This window comes from Triturus cristatus, chromosome 6, assembly GCF_964204655.1.
Source record: "Triturus cristatus chromosome 6, aTriCri1.1, whole genome shotgun sequence".
Taxonomy (NCBI): Eukaryota; Metazoa; Chordata; class Amphibia; order Caudata; family Salamandridae; genus Triturus; species Triturus cristatus.
In genome coordinates, this window is record NC_140589.1 from 231694511 (window position 1) to 231714179 (window position 19669).

The 19669-nt window shown below is 42.5% G+C and overlaps 1 protein-coding gene across 2 annotated transcripts in view; it reads right to left on the bottom strand.

Annotated features, from left to right (window-relative positions):
- The window catches only part of EVA1A (eva-1 homolog A, regulator of programmed cell death), a 721904-nt gene that overhangs the window by 350402 nt on the left and 351833 nt on the right, over positions 1–19669 (bottom strand). For both annotated transcript variants that reach the window (XM_085610583.1, XM_085610584.1), the window contains exon 5: positions 13889–14032. In XM_085610583.1, coding sequence (XP_085466709.1) covers positions 13889–14032 — 144 coding nt within the window. The remainder of the gene's footprint in view (positions 1–13888; positions 14033–19669) is intronic.

A 19669-nucleotide genomic window follows, 5' to 3' on the forward strand; every position in this document is an offset into this window, starting at 1 on the left:
GGTCTGTCACATGCCTCAGTGAACAAGTTGCCATTACTGCCCTCTATTCACCAGCATGGCCAGTGGTGGTACATCTGTATGATCTGAACATTTTAAAGGAATCAGCAATATTTAAGTGATCTGAAATAATACACCTATTGTGTGCTTTTGTTTATGTTCTCATACCAATAAAGATATGTTTCCCTGCTTGTTCAAGTACAGACAGGCTGGGTGCAGTAAGGCTTAAAGGGCTACAATGTCAAAACACAACCAGTAGCATCAAATATGGCTCCGCGGTTAGGTGACCGCGAAGAGAATTGTCACTTTGCACCTAGGGTGTGTGTGTTATGTCTACCATAGATTGTGTACTGGAAGGTGATTCTTCCAGTACGAAATTCAATCCTTAGACTAACTTTAAAGCGTTTCCAGCATTGCATCTGTGTACAGTGCAGCACCCATGCAATGTTGGAACAGTTAGGGGCAATAAAAACATTTCTCATTTTTAACACCTGCCTTGAGGGGGTGTTATTCTTTTGGAGCAAAGACCTGCCTACCATTGTTAGTTGCTAGGGCTTTGCTTCAGCTGGGAATACCCCCTTGAAGCAAAGTAATGCACACAGCAGAGCCCATTTGCATTACCTTTCGACAACAAGAGTAAAACATGTTTTGTGCAGGGAAAAAAAAGTGGGTTATGAAGACTTCCTGCCGGTTTGCATCACTTTTTATGAGTCTGCAATAATGGTGCAAACGGTGGCAAATCTTCCTCCATATCCGAATTAGGAACCTTTGGCCAGCAGCTCTGCACTGCATCTGTCCCCTGAGGAAGAGTTAGGACTGGGCAGGCTGGTATTCAGCAAACCGGCCTTTGGCAGCGCCGGTCGCAGGCTCTTGGAAACACTTTCACCTGTTTATCAGTTTCTTTATTTAGTTTTACAAAGTAAGCACTGCTCACACCTGGAAATATGCCATGATGTACAGATGTGCACATATCATGACTTACCAAAGGGAGGCGCATGCCTGAATGAGAGCTGCAATGTATGCACCAGTACATGGTGACTTACATTCACACAGGGGGTGAAGCAATGGCATCGCGGAGGAAGGAGCAGGAAAAAAGAATGCCAATGAGGCAAGTGCCCGCACAGGACTAATATTGCAAACTGTAACAGAAGATTTGAAATGTTCTTCCAGCACATTTTTGGGGGTCCTCGCTGACACTAAAAGGCATTGTTAGTTAGTATGAGAAAAACCACCAAACTTATATTTTACAAGATTAAAATAAATATTTCTGTACATTAAAAAAATTTAAAAATAAAAATTGAAATTTTACAATGTGTTTGATGCTGGATTTGAGTACATCTGAAGGAAATACACACAAACTGGAAACATATATGAATACCATATCAGGAGGAAGGTCCTTCTCCTACCTCGCAGCCAAAGCCTGGAGCGGCCTCCCCCTCCACCTCCGGCAAGCTCCCACATTACCCGAGTTCAGGAAGGACCTCAAGACCTGGCTCTTCGGATGATCCCAGCACTCAACGGAGCCACCTTTCCCCCCAGCGCCTTGAGACCCTCACAGGTGAGTAGTTGCGCTTTACCAACACTGATTGATAGATTGATTGGTTGATTGATATCATGCAGCTACGCTTATCCCCTACAACACGTGCACATCATGCAAAGGGACATAGTCGTAAACATCGCTCATGCATAAGCTTAAGTTATGCGGTGCAATAGTATTCATATGTAAATCTGAGCTGTTGCAAATGGAGAACTTGCTGTATTTTGTCTATCTGTGGGATGTTTGTGATTTCCGATTGTATTGTAGCATGTATATAGCGCTTCAAACAACTCATGGGGCTACCAAACTGCTGCAATTTGCATCAGATTCCTGGACTACACTTTGGAGTGCCTGGTTAGAAATGGGTTGGATGTGGTATGGCCTGGATGAAGACGTTTGGCCAGGTGTATCAGATTCAAACCTATGCTTCAAACATGGTGCGATGCCTGGCGGGCCACAAAAGAATGAGGTATCGCGTAGAGGGTCAGAACGGAGTCAGTTGCACATACTCACCATTTTATTAGTGGGAAGTACCCTATGCCACCGTGGACTGCTTATCATGTTGAAAAGTGGGTCCACCAAGGTCAATGCCATGAGTTCACCCAAAGAAACAGAGGATCTACACCCAGTATACACTATTAGTCAACCAATAAAGAAGACATTGGTAGGGATCACTTTGAGTTTCATTACAGAAGTACCCAGAGTGCACCAGTTTGTTGTGCCCCCAGGGACATTCTGTACTCCAGAAGGGGCTGCAGACACCTGTGTGCTCTCTTCTGTAATATGGATCCCACAGACATATATTTTGTGCTTGCATGATCTCACATAGGTGTTCCCTCTTTTAGATACAAAATATTCCCATGACTCCCTTCTCCTTCTTTCTCTGCAGTACTCTTTCCAGCACTGGTGGCTTTGCTCAGGACATAATTTTTTCATACTTGGGCATAGTGTTGTGTCTGCAATATGGAGTGCTCTTGCGCTGACTGGATCTCTGCAACCGGTACATAATTAGGCACCCAGTGTTAAGGCCCATTCTTTCTTTACAGAGTTACTAACAGAACAAGCATTGGCAAAGTCACTAGGCCTCGCCTATGTGAGATCTATTGGCTTTGTCAAAGTTTTTTTTAGCCGGGATGGTCAACACTGCGGTAGCTGTGCAACATGGCTGAAACTAAACAAAATAAAAGTGTGATGGTACAGTCAATGCTGCCCACATCATAGCACATCATAGATGTTGCATAGGCCAGACCTACTGGCTTTGCCAATGCTTGTTTTTAAAGGACGAAGGCATAGACGGAGACCTGTCACAGGAACTTTGAAGAGAAAGGTTGTTTTTATGTTTGTCCTAGCCCATTGCAACACACATAAAATGTTTCTGGAAAACCAAAAAAAACTTAATTGATGGGATTATAATATATAATCTTAGTTAACACAGGGACTGAAAAATTACTTGTGGCAGTCACTTCAATGAGCAACAATTTCTTCATCAGGTAGCGAAAGCACACATTGTTACACTGCCCAGTGCTACAGTATTCTGAATATTAGATGGAGATAGACTCGTTCAAAACACAGATTGCGTGTTTGCTGCTGTTTGGCTGCTTCCTTTCAGCCCATCTTAAAAACTGTAAAGTGTCAGCCCCTCCCATCAAAAAACCTCCCCGAACCTACATTGCTTTTAGTCTGTGCTCTACTGTGCTGTTTGTATGAAATTAGGCTCGCTGTATTCTCTCCAGCATTGGGGGAGAGAACCGACAATGGGAAGGAGGCAACGGGCAGTAAAAAAAGCACTATGTTGTGTTTTCATTTGGCAGGTGGGGGTGGGGGGCAACCAGACAACAGAAGGGTGGGGGGTGGGAGGGAAGAAGCAACACAGGCAACGGGAGTGGGAGAGAAGAAGGAACATGGACAATGGACGAGAAGAAGCAAATCGGACAACGGGAGGGCGGGCTGGGACGGAAGAACCAACACGGACAACAGGAGGATGGGAGAATATTGTAAGCAGCATCAACAACCGGAGGGTAGAGGGTGGAAGGAAGGAACAACAGGGACAAGGGTTAGGAAGGGGTAGAAGCAACATGGACAAGGGGGAGTTAGGAGGGGAAGTAGCAACATGGACAATTACTACTGGTAAAGAAGAAAATAGTACCTCAATCACAGCAGGAGCATCAGAAGGACAATAATCAAGATGAAGCAATCAGTACTTGGTCCATGCTCCAGACAAAAGAAGAGAAAGTGAAGCTGACATGTGCTGTCCAATTACGAGTCAGCAGATAAAAGTGGCATTGAAGCCAATGAATGGTGAGCAATAGACGGGCTCCAAGCCCCATTTTGTACACAATATCCCTTGCAAGCAACAGCACATGCGCACTTTCTTAGGCAACACCTGAAATGTGTTTTTGTGATTGCTCTTATCTGTAATACATTAAATTTTTCACAGTCTAGGCTTACTGTGTATGGTGTTATATTTGAACAGATGCATGAATGAGTTTTGCTATGTTTTTTTAAAATATTCAGCAAAAATGCACTTTGCCATAACGAAACGGTTTGTACAAATAAACATATCAAACACTGTGTCTGGCACTGTGATTTGATTATATATACAATAGGGCTCAGTGAGTTGAACGTTTGGTACCTAAAGATGCAGTCATCTGGGGTCATGAGTTTGAATCCCTGCAAAGCTGACTCAGACTTCCATCCTGATGTGGACAATCGACTGCCATTAAACGGAGTGATATTTACAGTTATTAGAAATGGCAGAAACGTAGTATGAAGTGTTATTTAAAAACAAGTTATTATAATCCTTCTTCAGTTTTTGCTTGTATGGCATATAGAAAACTGGCAGATATCAGTTGTGTAAGTTGCGTGAGTGCATTACAATTTTGCACCAACATTCACAGCGACTAGTCAAAGACTTTTGTGCAAACCAATCAATGTAGAAGAATGTTTTTGCACCAGTTGTACCAACCCTAGAGTAGGATCCTTCTCTTTTGACATTTTGTCAGCACACGTCTACTGAGCACGCATCATGTCTGCAGGGCCCTGATGTACAGAGAATGTACACTTTTGGATGTTTGCCTACCATGAGAGAATCCCAGAATTATTTTCATTTAAAATAAAAAGAAAGGAAACTTGTTGTTTTTCATGTTGTTGGGTCTGTGCACACACTCTTAGAATGAGTGTATATATGTATGTATATATCAGTATGTATATATATATAGATGTACACACACACGCATGCCAAGCACAAGCATGTGGTTTGTTCTAGTCTACGACAGAATTTGCAAAAAGATTTCAATATAACCAAATATATAAGGTACACCCCAATATGGGATGACTATTCGTTGCCAAACACGTTTCAGGGTGCCAGCTGCTGTATGTCACTGCAGGCTGAGATGTCGAATCTGGCCTGGGGTTTAAAGATGGGTTGTTATGCCCCTTTATTAGGATCCAATCCGAATGATACACTAATAAGACTATGTTTTCGAAACACCTTCAGCTCCCTAATTTTCTTGATAAAATGACAGCAGATTATATGACTAAGGCTACTGTTGGGACAGGAATGGCCCTTGCCTTGCTCAAAGCAGGGCGCGTCCCTTCCCTGAGTTCCTCTTAACAAGTCTTTGTGTCTTTGGAGCCATTGTTCTGCTTCTGCATACACAAGAGTCATGCATAAAGGGCAAAGGCTAGGGATATCATGTGAGGCCAAGAGCGGTTGGTCCGTGGTCTAAGAGGGGCATACCAGGTGCATCTTTTTTAGTCGCGATAACTACTGTGCCTTCAAGGGATTGGAAATACTGGTAGTGGTGCCAGTGGATAATTCCAGTAGTGGGAGTCGGCTTTTCCATGTTTCCTACATAAATAGAGTGGCCTTCTAGTGTATGCTGCTAATAGAAAGGTTCTTCCAGTACTTTGAGTGGCATGGACGGTGCATTCATGTTCAGTGGCAGAATGACTACAGAGTTTGTGTACATGTGTGAGACTGCAAGGGCACAGAAAGCAATCTAGGATTTCCTGAGTTAGAGTGGTTCACAAAATGGAAGATGGAGAGAGCCTGCCACAGAGGGGATGCAGACCGTTGGTAGTCCATAAAACATTCCTGAAGTTCCTTTTAGTGGGCCAGGCTCCTGTGAGCACAAGGCGAGAGACAGGAGCCCCTCTGCATTAAATGTCTAATCAATACAAATAATTTTATAAATAAAACCAGGTTGTGTTCTTCAATATGGCCCAGTGCTTAATTTTTGCCGGTGTGGCACGTATTTCTTCGCACTGGCACTATATTTATGACAGTCCACTGTTTCTGGCGCTCTCTGTTTAAACATCGCAGGCGATTTAACAATACAAAATACATTTAAAAAAACTAACTGCAAGCTCCTCTAGGTCATTCTTCCAGCTGTGGGTAGCCAGGAATAGTTCATATTCTCACATCTGCAGCAGTCTAATGTTAAGTAGTTGTCACTGGTACTGGCATTGGGCAGCACTGGCAGGGAGAGTGGGTGGTGAAACCTGTAGTGACCTCCTGAGGAATAAACTGCGCCCTGGCACTTATTTCCCCATAAATGAATCACCGTATATAGGTGTTCAGTGGCGTTGGGCAGAGGCATTGCCACTAGGTTTACCAAATATTCGTAAATCAAGAGGACCTCTTTATAGACTCGAAAGTGTCCTAGTGACGACTGAGGGTAACCTTAGCGCCCCCACTTGGCGGAAGAAGAGTTGCGGGATGCTCCTCAGCCCTGACACTATCAGGAGTGGTTGACATTATTCTTGAATATACTGTAAACAGGGCCCGGCCTATGCTGGGTTTATATCACACTCTCATTAAACCGGTCGCTGTTCATCTTGTGTTAGTGATTTATTGACTGTCACGTGAAAGCAGACTATGGGAAATATTGAGAGAGGTATAAAAACATAAGAAGCCTTTGTAATAAATGTGTGTGTGCACGTGATCCTTGGTACCATGCCCAAAACCCACTTTTCTTTTGGATGCCTTGATGTTATCTTTCGGTTTCTGTAAATCAGTGATGCTGTTGACATGCGACAGGCACCCAGGAGGCAGTGAAAAAGCACAGATGCTCTTCCAAAAGAGCACTTACCTCAGCGGCGGGGTGGTCTGAAGGTGGTCCGTGTATCACCCCTTGAGCTCATCTTGAATAGACTTGCTCTTCGCTTGTCAATTCCGCAACGCTGAGCTGAACTCCTTTACATCCACCAACATACCATACCTTTGTGTCAGGTTGGCACCGCGCCCAGCGCTATTACTTCACTCTCACTGGGTTGCAACCGTGGAATTTTTGCTTTTTCGCAACCTGAAGCTTTTTAACCTGTTATTTTGCTTGGGCTAATGGACTCCTAATGGACCTAAAACTCTTTTATCTACTCCCAGCTGACACTTACTAGCAAGCCAGAAGATCCCGGTTCTTCCTTCTGTGGACACAGATGTCCTGCAGAAGGCTCTGGAGATATAGTGCAGCATGAAACATCACTTTCCAGGCTGTCCAACAATAAAGACAGGAGGCATTAGAAATACAGAGTGAGATGAAACTTATCACAGGACACTTGCAGCCGGTAGTAGTTAATAACAGCATTTATAGTGTCAGCATTGTCACGCCCCTCTGAGAACATAAGATGCGATGCACAAGACTTGTATGCTCGTAAGAGCAAGTTATACGTGCAGGAGTCGAATTTGAGAAACCTGATTCACAAAATCAGGGATTGCACGTTTTTGGAACTACAAAATCCGCTAGACTGGACTGTGAACATTCACTATTATGGTGGACTTTCTGCAGTGGTATGTGTGGCTTATTGGGAGGGAACGGAGGAGGCAGATAAGAGAGAAACCATACAAAATACTCTGACCACTCAGTAAGCACCTTACTTATAGTTTGGCGGAAGGGGACATCCATAATAAAATGGTGGCTGTTTTGTCTGCCGTATTTAGAGTGTCAATACACTCTTATTAAGGCAGACGGAACCTCCAGCCCCCTGCTGCAGATGTCCCATATTCACCTACCTCTAAAGAAATACCAGAGCCCGAACTTTATAGGCTCTGAAGTGCTTACCTACATGTAGAATGCACGGTTAGAAGGGTGTTGTCTTTGTTTTGTGATCGTATGTGTTGATTGTTTCAATGTCATGCATGCGGACCACTGAGTTACGTTGGTCGTGTTATGGGACGCAGCTCATAGCAGTGTGGTGACTGAAACTAAGGATATTCAAAAACATTTTGCATGGCAATTGCCACCCTGAAAGCACGCGATATCTAATTCTGAAAAGGTAAGATTGTTTCCAGGTTAGACACCGTAAGCATCGTTTATGATGAGGCACATGAATGGATTTCTCCACCCTGAAAAATGTATTCCAGGTGGAGAATTAAGAAAAAGAAAGTTCATGTTGTTATGTTATGTTATGTTAAAGATTCTTGTAAGGCGCACGTACACTAAACGGTTTCATGGCGCTGGGGTCTGAAGGATACTGCTCCTTGAGTGGCTTAATCATATGCCTGATGAAACAGTCAAGTCTTTAAGAGTTTCCTGAACTGGGCGTAAGAGGTTAGTGATCTGATGTCCAGAGGGAGAGAATTCCAGAATTGGGAGGCCAGGACTGAAAATCTTCGTCCCCCAAATTTCTTGCGTTTGAAGGATGGGATGACAAGAAGATTCTGGTGGGAGGATCTAAGATCCCGAGAGGGGACGTAGCGCTGCACCCGAGAGGAAACAAACTCTGGACTGGTGCCAAGAACAGCTTTAAAGATGATGCAGCCCAGCTTGAAAGCGCTGCGTTCGGCTACCGGTAGTCAGTGTAATTTTTTCATTAACACGGTTACGTGGTTCCATTTGGGCTGGTGGTAGATTAGTCTGGCCGCCTGGTTTTGCACCAGTTGCAATAGTTTTAATTGATATGTGGGGTTTCCCACGTGGAGTGAGTTGGCATAGTCAATATGGGAGATGACTAGGGCCAATACCACTTGGGTTAGGGCTTCAGTAATAAGGAATCTGCTGATCTTCCTGATCCTTCGAAGCTGAAAGAAGCATGAAGAGACCACTGTCCCAATCTGGGCTTTCATAGAAAGATCACTATCAATAGTGATGCCCAGGCTTTTGGTTGAATTCAAGGAAAGGGGGGGGGGTTCCCAATATGGATGAGCAAAAGTTGGAGTTTCAGGGGTTAGATGGCCCGCCGATTAAAATCAGCTCCGTTTTATCCGGGTTCAATTTCAGATGGTTGCTGTTCATCCAGTCGCTTATGAATCACAAGGTGGATTGGAAATTGGAGACAGAGGCTATTCTAGTGCACATGTGCGATACACTTTTGTATTGTCTGCTCAGTGGAGAATCCTTAGGAGTAAGTATGATGAAGGAGGGTCATGCGTGAAAGTGAATGATTAGCATAGATGTCTATGTGGAATCCTGTGGGTCTCTGAGAAACCCACAATGCATATATTTGTGTTGACTGAACAATATTTGTGACCAGAATGGGTGTTTGCAATAGAAAAACATAAACACAAAGGTCCTTTTCTCTACATTCCTCACTAATTCAGAAAACATAGGTCATGATTACAATGGCCATTCTATTTTTTATGATGCAGGTTTCCTCCTACGATGAAATATTCCTGACTAGATATCCATCGCATCCAACCCAAGTATGGTCCACTGAAAAGACTGAGCATCTCAAAATGTATATTATAATAGGAACATAAGTGTATCTTAGTCTGTGAGAATATTGAATGTTAAATCTAATATTTCCCAAAAACTATCTGGGTGTACCTTACTAAAACGTTGCAAAGAGTGGCAAAGGCGGGTGTTCAGATTCAAGGGAGAGTGGATAGGATGGTGGTGGTGAAGGGTATTGGGGTGGTAGAGGGCTGCGGGTGATAAAGGTGTCAGTAGGAAATAGGACACTAGTCTGAGAAGTAAACAACAAATTAAATCTTATTTTCTGAGTTTGAAGCATCCATTTTAATCTGAGAAGTTTCTCTACATGCATGCCATTATGAAGCCATCACATCCGAATTCAAACTCAGTTATGCAGGTAGTCAAGTAGGCCTTACAGGTAGTCTTTCACACTAGAAATGCAAGCAAATTTACTACTATCATGAGCCAAAGACAGTGTCTTTCCAGGTTGTAACTGAGAAAGCAGCTTTCTTGTATTTGATGGGGTTGTTGGGGAAGGTGCTTCTTCCGAGAACAGTGTGATCCATCTACAATGTGATAGGCCACGGACAGATCTAAAACGACTGCGGAAATAGAATCCTATCATCTACCCGTGACAGGATACCCCATGGGGTTACAGATATGCTTTATAAACGTATTTTTATTAATTCCTGCAAAAATATCATCCAGTACCGCTAACAGTCCTGTTTCCATTCCATGTCAAGGACTAATTCCTGGTTTCTGTTTGTATTGGATTTGTTCCTCCTCTTAACATGTTGCGCATCTATGTTACAACCGCCGTCTCAAGATTTTAGAGGACCCGGCAATTGGCCTCTAGTTAGTGAGGACAACAGGGACATTATTTGCAATAGTAAATTCTTAGGGTCCAATCCACTAAACCAACCCAAGCAAGAAAATTGGAATTACAGAGTCCTTGGCTAGAGATACTCCCAAAATCCAGAGTAATCACAGGGACATTACATTGAGCAAAGAGGTCAGATATTTCCGTTGCAACAAATTTGCTAATTCAAACAGAAGACAAACCCCCACAGAGATAAACTCAGTTTAATGATCAAAACTTCCATCTTTCACACACCCACCTGCCAAGGAACAACCACTCAATTATAGCATTTCACAACAATAAAAGGAGAACAGACACAGACATATGTGGAGAAAAGGTTTGATTAAGAGCAGAGTACAGACGAAATGCACTATAAGGAACGCATTTATAAGAATGAAGCACACAAATCAAGGGCATAGTCTGCCCCACAATATTTACTCCTGCAAAGTCAATATCATCAACAAGTTAAGCCAGTGACTCAGGTACACCATCAACTCAGAGACCATTAAAGTACAGACACCAGCGATCTAAAGTCACGCCCAAAAGATCCACACATAGTGCAAGACTTTAGAAGAAGAAGTTACATGAAAAGAGCAACACTTGTTTACTACGCCAACAGGGAATGTATAGAGAGGTCACCAAGGACACCAGTAACAACTGGCTATGGCTTGCGCTAATGTACATCGCTCGCTAAAAAGCCTGCCAAGCGCCATGTAAGTAGCGGTGAACTTACACTGCCCCTCGGTCACTCAGGAAAGTAACTAACCATCCCTCACCAAGGCGCTATGGCAAGTCCAAGGATGAGCTCAAACCCCCTTTGGCCCTTTCACTTTCCTTGGAAACACCACTGTGGTCACAACAAGCACAGACGAATTTCAATGTCATCGGTGGCCGCTCCCTCACCTTAGCAGCCTATTATAGGGAACACCATTACATTAAAAAGCCACAGACACTCCTTCGTCTATTACAGCTGCACAGGACATTCAAGCCTCAACATACAATTGGGATGTGATGCACAGCTGAACTTCATCACATGTATCTAAGGTTTCCTAAGTTTGTGGCATAAAACCGACACCCTGTTTCCATTTTGAATATTATTTTTTGTACATTGGATGCCACTTGGTTTAGGGGGTGCTTAAGAAAATGTAAACAATACAAAGAATAATACTCCCTCATGACCTATATATTATTACTTATACTTTCAAAATACATTTTAAACATGGGCTATTGAATAAAGAATTCAATTACAAATCCAACTTATTTTTTACTTTTCTTTATTTTGTTCTGATATTATTCTTTTTATCATTGTTCATTTGCAACAATATCAAAATTATATATTTCTATTATTTATAAAAATCTCTAATACAAAATATTTTCCTATACAACCCCAGGTAGAGAACAAACCCACACATACTACTCATTCATACATCCACATTACATCCGCATCCCATACACAACTCTGTATAGCTAGCCCAGTTAACACGTTAAGTTGGTTACAGTCTCTGTGACCCTAAAAAGGGCTACTGCTAAAATAGTAGGATTTAGAAAGGACTTGGTCAACGCGTTTACGTTTCACTAATAGATGTCAACAATTCTGGTTATGCAGTTGAAAGCCAAGCTTTCAAAAATTAATAAACAGATTGCCTTACTAGCCAGTTGAAATGTTGAAGAGACAGGTGTGCTGTAGTGCTTAGCAGGCATTAAGTATCAATGGGGTAACCCTGTGTTCCTCATAACTCTTTTTTTCTATATATGATTGAATCATGACGTGTAAGCGACTGTGTAACCACTTACTGAGTGACTAGTGTTGTCTATCCAACAGAACCACTTTGTGTAATGCAGCACTTAGCAGAAGCAGAAGTGTGCCACGCTGGAACTTTCTAGGACAAATGCTAATTTATTAATGAACATTATTTTGTGCCTGGACTCCAGCAGACAACTGAGTGTATACCGATGGGGGTGGACAATATATTGCACTTACAAATATTTCAATATATTTGCTTTATCAAAAGGCTGCATTCATCAAGGCTTTCCTTTCTAAAAGATATTTCACACTGTATTACAATATGATTTAACACACATTGGGCCTAATTTCCTGTAAATAAAAAATCTTAGTCAGTGAGTTGAGCTTAGACGTATTGACTGAAATTATTGCACTTCTGATGGAAATAGGTAATAAAGAAAAGAGACCACTGTAAACACAAAATAGGTTGATACTGACATTTAAGTGCCAGACTATTTAAAATATCCTATAATCGTAACCTGGATGGAATCGGGCATCACAGAGTACACCTGAGGAGTGTAATCAACTATATATAACAAATTTGACCTAATGCCAATAACGCATGTTATTTAAAGCAACTGCCTTAAAAAGACGCATTCACACATTTATTACAACAGTACACCAAAGGTTATATGACACAGATTGCATGCAACAATTAATTTACACATGGAAACAACTCTGCTAATAGTCATGATACCTCTTGAGTGTGATTTACTTTGCTGCTCAAATTTAACCCCTTGCATCCCGGTTTTAGGTAAATACATGTATTAAAACACATGCAGAAGAAAAAATTGCCATGCAAAAAAATCATATAAGCAAATCCACAGCGGGCCTGATTCACAAGGGTTTCCAATTGTTTGATATTCACAGCGGGATTTACGAGTAGTATCTTTACGAGTGTGGAGCCTCCTCTTAGAAAAAGCTGGGAGTGTTCTGTAAGTTTATCTTTATGAATCAGACCCAGAGTAAAATATTTTATTTATTACTGTTTTTGTGAGAGGGGAGGGGCATCATGGATCACTTCGCCCTCGAGTGAGTCATGGCTCCTCCCAGAACTCATTATAATAAACAGTGTATTGCATCACTCCATTTTAGCACCCTGTTATGTACGTTAAAAAAACTACTCTTGCAACACAATGGAGCATTTGTAGTTCATAAAAAACAAGTATGTTGCTTCAATACACACTAAATAGGCCCACCAACTAGCAACATGTCACTCACAACTCAACTATTCACTTCTCCCTGTCTCCCATCTCCCCCCACGCGTGACCCCTTCTTCCTCCTCTGCCACCAGCACAGAAAACACTTCACAAACTGTGCGCTTGAATATACACTATAGTATGGTAGGCTTTCACATAATATTTCTGACTATGAGAGGATAAATCATTAATAAGATCAACTTATGTTCATGTGTGGTGTATGCAAGCATGTCAAACATCATCATGAAACAAGAGAAAGCAGTCTGATGTCATTAGTGCATACCCGTTTCATGTTACTTTACCATGCAAGAGAGAATACAGGTAGGGCCACTGGAATTATTTGCTTCGGCGACCACTGTCTTTTCCCTATAAGTATACATTTCCCTCGTTTGCCACATAATTCGTCATCTGTTGCATAATTTGCAAATTTTAACAAAAAATGCTGTATTTAGCACACATGGATCAATAGTTGCTAAAACGCAGCAACACGTGTTGCTGCACAATGAAAGGCCCTGCGTGAAGGTTGACTGGTCACCTCTCTGTTGCTTATTGCTGTATTTGTGTGCTGAACTGCTTATGAGGTGCAACCTTTGCCCTGAAATTGTTAACAAGTGTCAAAATGACAAATGAATGAATAAATAATATCACAAAATGTGCCGCATTATGCTGCATAGTTTGCCCTTTTTTTGACTCATAATTTAGTCACCCTGCCGCATAATCAGGTCCCCCCACCGCATAATTCCAGTGGCCCAATCATATGCCAAAAACAGTGATAATAATGACAGTGAGAACAAGCCAGGGATAAGCATTTACTCTGTAATACGCGGTAGCATTTTCAACTTAGTTAACAAATTAGGTCTTAGTGCAAGGAGCCCAGCTTACCACAGGTGTAGATGACATTGAGGTGTTTGTGGATTCCTGGGTAGCAGGGATCTCCAAACTCATAGGTGCTGGCAAACACACTGCAGCTTCTCCTGCCGTGGCAGCGCCGCGTCATCAGCTGCAGGGCAGAGGCGGACTGGCACTCTGAAAAGAAGCATGGCAACACTGCAATTCAACAAACCTGATCTGAAAATGTTTGAGGGGATCTAGTGACCAGATTTACAATATATCATTTACGAGAATTCATCTTGAAAATGTGAACAAAGGAGACATGGTTTGGAAGAACAGGTCTATACGAATGATATAATTAAGCATTATAGCCTCCTGACAAGAGCAGGATGGTTGTTAAAGGACCAAACCCCAAGATATAAGCTTAAACTTCAGGCAAGGGCCCACAATGAGGTAAAGGCCCTTTATCAACCATAAAGCCTGAGGCAGAGGGGCTAGAATTCTATTAGACACATAAAATGTGGTGGGGTAAAATCAAATAGTCTAAGCTGCTAGCATTCACTCTGGGTGAGAAAGCAAAAGACACACAGATGATGGACGTAATGCAGAGTATATCAAACACTCACCCCCAGTCAAGAGATCTGGTTTAAATCCATTGTTCTTTTGCTCACCATGCCACCCCAGCTTAGACCCAGTCATATGCAAATCAGTCTTGACCCTGTGCCTCATGGGAACAGTCCAGACTGAACTGCCAAGCCAGGTCCTCCCTGGACCGGAAAAACGCAACCTGGGACCAGTTTCTGGGCGTCATTCCTTTCCGTTGTTTTTTGCCCACTGTACCCACTGCACCTTATGTAAATCAATACTAACCCAGCTCGTCTGAGGAACTGTCTGTCCTGAACTGCCAAACGAAGCCCCCTTCAAATGGCAACACTAGACCGGCTTCTGCCCCACTAGGCCTCATAAGCAAAATAATAGCTAGAATCCTACGGCACAAAAAGCAAGGGCCCCACATCTGGCAATACCCTTGGCCACTCAGGGTGTTATTTTAAACACACAAAAGGTGATGGGGGTGGTATAAAGCATTTCACTCACTGAGGGCTGAATGTTCTAGAATAAAAAAAGACACGCATTGAAATGATGCAGCAGCAGTTGCCCTCGGGATTATGCTTGCAACCCCTATTCTTCTCCTACGACTTCCTGTCAATCATTACTCCACTCTGCAATTCAGTACATTTTACACATTGTGAAAATGAAAGTAAGTGAAAATGGGGTATCAAGGGTGATAAGAACACTCCATTCACTACAAACTAGAAACAACAGTTATACTTACTACTTTATCCATATACCCCGTGTATGTCCTCAGCTTTCTAAAGTTAAGTACAAAGCTGCACCACAGTAGGAAGTAACATGTAATGTAGAGTGTACAAACAAGACTGTAACATGTACATGATTTGAACTAGCAGATGATTTGACTTGTTCACTTTTGAATGACTTGTTTATTTAAAAGGTTTACAAATCTATTAAATGATGTAAAACATTCTCGGATGTTTGCCTCTCATCCACCAATACTCAGTTGATATGGGCCAAAGAAAATGCATAAAAAACATTTTATACAGTCCCTCTGTCCAAAATGCCATATGTCTGTTTATTATTATATTATGAGATTGTTTTCTCAAACTATGCTTTTTCCTTCATAGCAGCATGAAAGAATGGAACCAAAAGAGGGAGGAGAACTTCAAAGAAGACATAATAAAAATGTGTTTAAACTTCATGATATTTGCAAACTCTCCCAACTAGCGACATGAAGAATTGTGCACCAATAGCGCTACATCTAGAGGGCAAGCAATATCACAACAGTACCATCTGCATTGAGAACATTTCCTTGGGCCTGATTCACAAAAGTATTCTGAGACAAAATCCTAACTTTACGACTTTCGGTATTCACAAAAGGCATTTAAGAGTAGTAAAGTTAGGATTTTGTCTCAAGTTTGTCTTACGTTTTGGTCTTAAGACAAAATCCTAACTTAAGCTTAATTTAAGATTTTGTCTTAAGACCAAAACGTAAGACAAACTTTACTACTTCTAAATGCCTTTTGTGAATACCAAAAATGTCGTAAAGTTAGGATTTTGTCTCAGAATACTTTTGTGAATCGGGCCCCCTGATTTTATAAAGCATTCCCTATAACTCAGAACACACTGGTGTTTCCGCTAGATAAAATGAACAGCACAATTAATTTGCATGTGATGCATAATGCAAAATGCAGGACGCTGCATTAAAATAGCATGATCAAGTGTCATCCTTATACTTGACAATCACTAGTACAGAGCTCACACAAAATAACATGCTACTTGTTTGTAAAGAGCTTCAGCGCCACATCGGGGCACGTATTTGCTTTATAAATAAATATAAAATACCGTAGCAAAGATGGCAGATAGCTTTCTGGAGTTCTAAGAAAACTACCTCAAGGAAAATTACAATAAATGGCTAAAAATGTTCTTTTTATGGTGAGAGTCAAAAGTCATGTTACAGTATGTATGACATCATAAGGATACAGTGTCATGTGATGTCACTTCCTCTGACACCTTGAAAGGGTCTTAAAGGGCTATTGTTTTCACTTCTGCTATCACTGGCATTCGGGTGGCCTGATGTCAGAGCCTCACAGTGCTTCCTGATTGAAGGGGAGGGGGCCCAAAGGTTGTTTGGGGTGTGTATCCAGTTTTCTTTCTCATTGACAAATGATGTGCCTGAAAGGGACTCGAGCTAAGCCATGTGCCCAAATGTGTGGATCTGGGTCAGCCCTTTCAGTTATCGCATGATCTGGGGGTGAGAAGTAGGTTTTTTGCCAGAGGGGTGGAAGAGCCAAGGGGCATAGTGTACTCAGAATATTCTTACATCTTCAGAGTATTTCATGGCTTCTAACAAAACAGAGTTTCACACGGTTATACAGCTGTAGACAGGTCAGCTCATTAGTGGGCCACTAGGCCTCCACTCTAGCACCTCTTGTGACACAGAAAAACAAGCTTTGGAAATGCAATAGGTCTCGCCTTTGTTCAAGTTAAAGTAATTTGCTTTGCCAATGGTATTGTTTTATATCTTTGTATTAATCAGTGTATGTTTGTGATATGTTGAGATTTTATGTTTTTAGAATTGTATTTGTCAGCTGTGTAGTAGTTTAAAGCATAGTTTAGTAGGAGAGGAGCAGTGCTTAAGATCTGGGCAGGAGAATTATTAGAAGAATAGCCTGAGGGTTAATGAAGTACAGTGAGAATTAGAATACTATGTGGCAGAAGAAAGGTGCGCGGGTATTAAATAGGGAGAAGGAATGAAGTGTGGATGTGTTTAGTGTTTTGAATGAGGGAAAGTGTGGAGAGCAGTATGAGGTATATTGGTATTGTAAATGACAGTGCTTTTTATTTATGTTTTGAAAAACCAAAACATAAATAAAAGGCATTGCCATTTACAATGGCAATAGCTTATAATTGTGTACTTGCGAGACCTATTGCATTGCAAATGATTGTTGAAGTTGGAAGCCATCATCAGATTCAGGCTCATGTTGTTTTCTGTGGAGCGGCTTTAAATGCTGAAGAGTGCGTCAGACGTTTCTTCAAAGAAATGCAATTAATATCACTGGAGTCGCAAGATTGTCTTTAACAGAACTGTCAGCACTCAGCAGCAGTGGAGAGTTTAACTGCTTATCACCACACCATAGAAACCCTATGACTCACTTTTCTTAGCTCCAGATGCACACCTGGGAGCACAATATTGCCACACTGGAGCACAGACAGCCCTCGCACACTACAACCAATCACCCATCATCTGTCAACACACCTCATATTTTGTCAGCTTCTGGGTGTCACCCCTCCATCATCTGTTTCCAAAGCAACAGGAGCAATGCAATACCCGGGACACAGACATCTATCGGCACACCCCTACCCCCTGGTGGCTGCTTCTCTCTCAAATCTGTTGCACACTCTTCGGGCTCACTCACAGTACACTTTCACAGTGGCTGGTGGAGGTTGTCACAGAAGACTGTGTACCTGCCCTAAACCGCACTACCCTTGTCTAGGGGTACACTGAGCAGGTGGGGTGTTTAGGACCTGTTTTTGTTAAAACTGTCTGGGTGGGGCTCGAGGGCAGAGTCAGACTCCAAAATGATTAAACGGAATGAATTCTGCCACGACGAAGCTGCCCCTGCGCACACCATTGCACATAAAAGTTAAAGAACCAAGTGCTGTTTTGGGACTGACGGCGAGACAGGTTAGCACGCCACATTCAGAGAAATTTACCAAACACTCAAGAAAACGCGGTACCCTAAGGTAGACGGATCCATGGGGTAGTGGTTGGAGAACGTCACTTCCTGACTGCTCTTTGCTCACAGACCTGGCTCTGCCTCCTGCCTTCAGCTTGCTTAGCCAGCACTAAGGCAAGTATGCAACACGAAAGAGCAGCGTGGACCCCCGAGCCGCCTCCCTCTGCCCCTTCCATTCCGGTCTCCAGCCTGCCTGCTGCTGGCTCATTACTTTAAAAACACACCCACTGGCACTGCGGTCTCAGACTAGTCCATCTCAGCTTTGTATACTTTGTAGAGGGTGGTTCTCAAGTCTTTGGGCACCACAATACTTATGGTCTCTGATGTTATACGTCACAGAAAAAAAACTACTTTCCTAAATATAAATAGCCCCGCTGGGCCATAATTAACAGAATATACAGAAACTAAATACTTTTTACACGGACGAGATGAGATCTCGGGGACTATGTGTCCCAGAATGCACTTTCCTCGCTTAATTCAAACAATCACTTAATATAAGCATCAGGTCTCTGGGACTGTTTGGGTGTCATGTTAGACACGAGTTTCTCAAAAGAAATACAAGTCCCAGAAGGCAGAGTTAACACAGACTTCACGTCCCACATGGGACAGCTCGAGATATCCGCAATGGCCATGCAAGCATCCCCGAGTTCGCCCGTTTCCCTCAAAAACGTTTGCTTGGCACTTTTCCTTACCTCTCAAGGAAGAACCTAACAATCATGAAGAGAAGCGTGCCGGGCATGGTGATATAAAAGTGCGAGGCCTTGGGCAGCACCAGTTCCTCATTGTCTTCTAAGTCGGCCCATGTGTAGTTAGTGGGCTATCAGAGCAGGCCCCACTAGAACCAGCGCTGGACCGTCTGCAGCATCTTGGTGGGTGAGCAAACTCCCAGACCCCGGCAGGAAAGAAGCCCTTTGCCCAGCAGGCAGGCAGCTCGAAATAAGAGCTACAGGATGTGAGAGCCCTGTGACTTGCAGAGCATGTAAAACAAGTTAACAAAGTGCAGACAGCTAACTAAAATGGAAACGAGCTAAAATGGAACTAGTTAAGAAAATAAATAAAAAAGACTCAACACACAATGTTTTAATGCAGGCACTCTTACTGAGCAGCGCACGCTAAGCAATTAAAATAACATTTTAAAAACGACAAATAACAGAATAAACTTACGGCGCGGCTAACTTTGCCCTACGCCTTGGGAAGCCCATGAAATAATGAAGAGCGCAACTCTGGGAAGTTTGGTTTGGGATGGGGGAAAGGGAAGGGAGGAGCAGGTAGGATTTCCTATTATTATTATTATTAAGGGGCATTTATAGAGCGCCTGGTTACGCAGAATGCGTGTCCCCGCGCTGAACTGAAGCACTCTGAAAGAGAAGTAGGGGAGGAGCCCACTATTTTGAGAAGAGGTAAGTTTTTAATTTCCTCCGGAAACTAGATTCGGAGGGGTCCAGTCGGAGGTTGAGAGGTAAATTATTCCAGCTTTTTGCCGCCAGGTATCGGAAGGATCTACCTCCCATACGGGCCT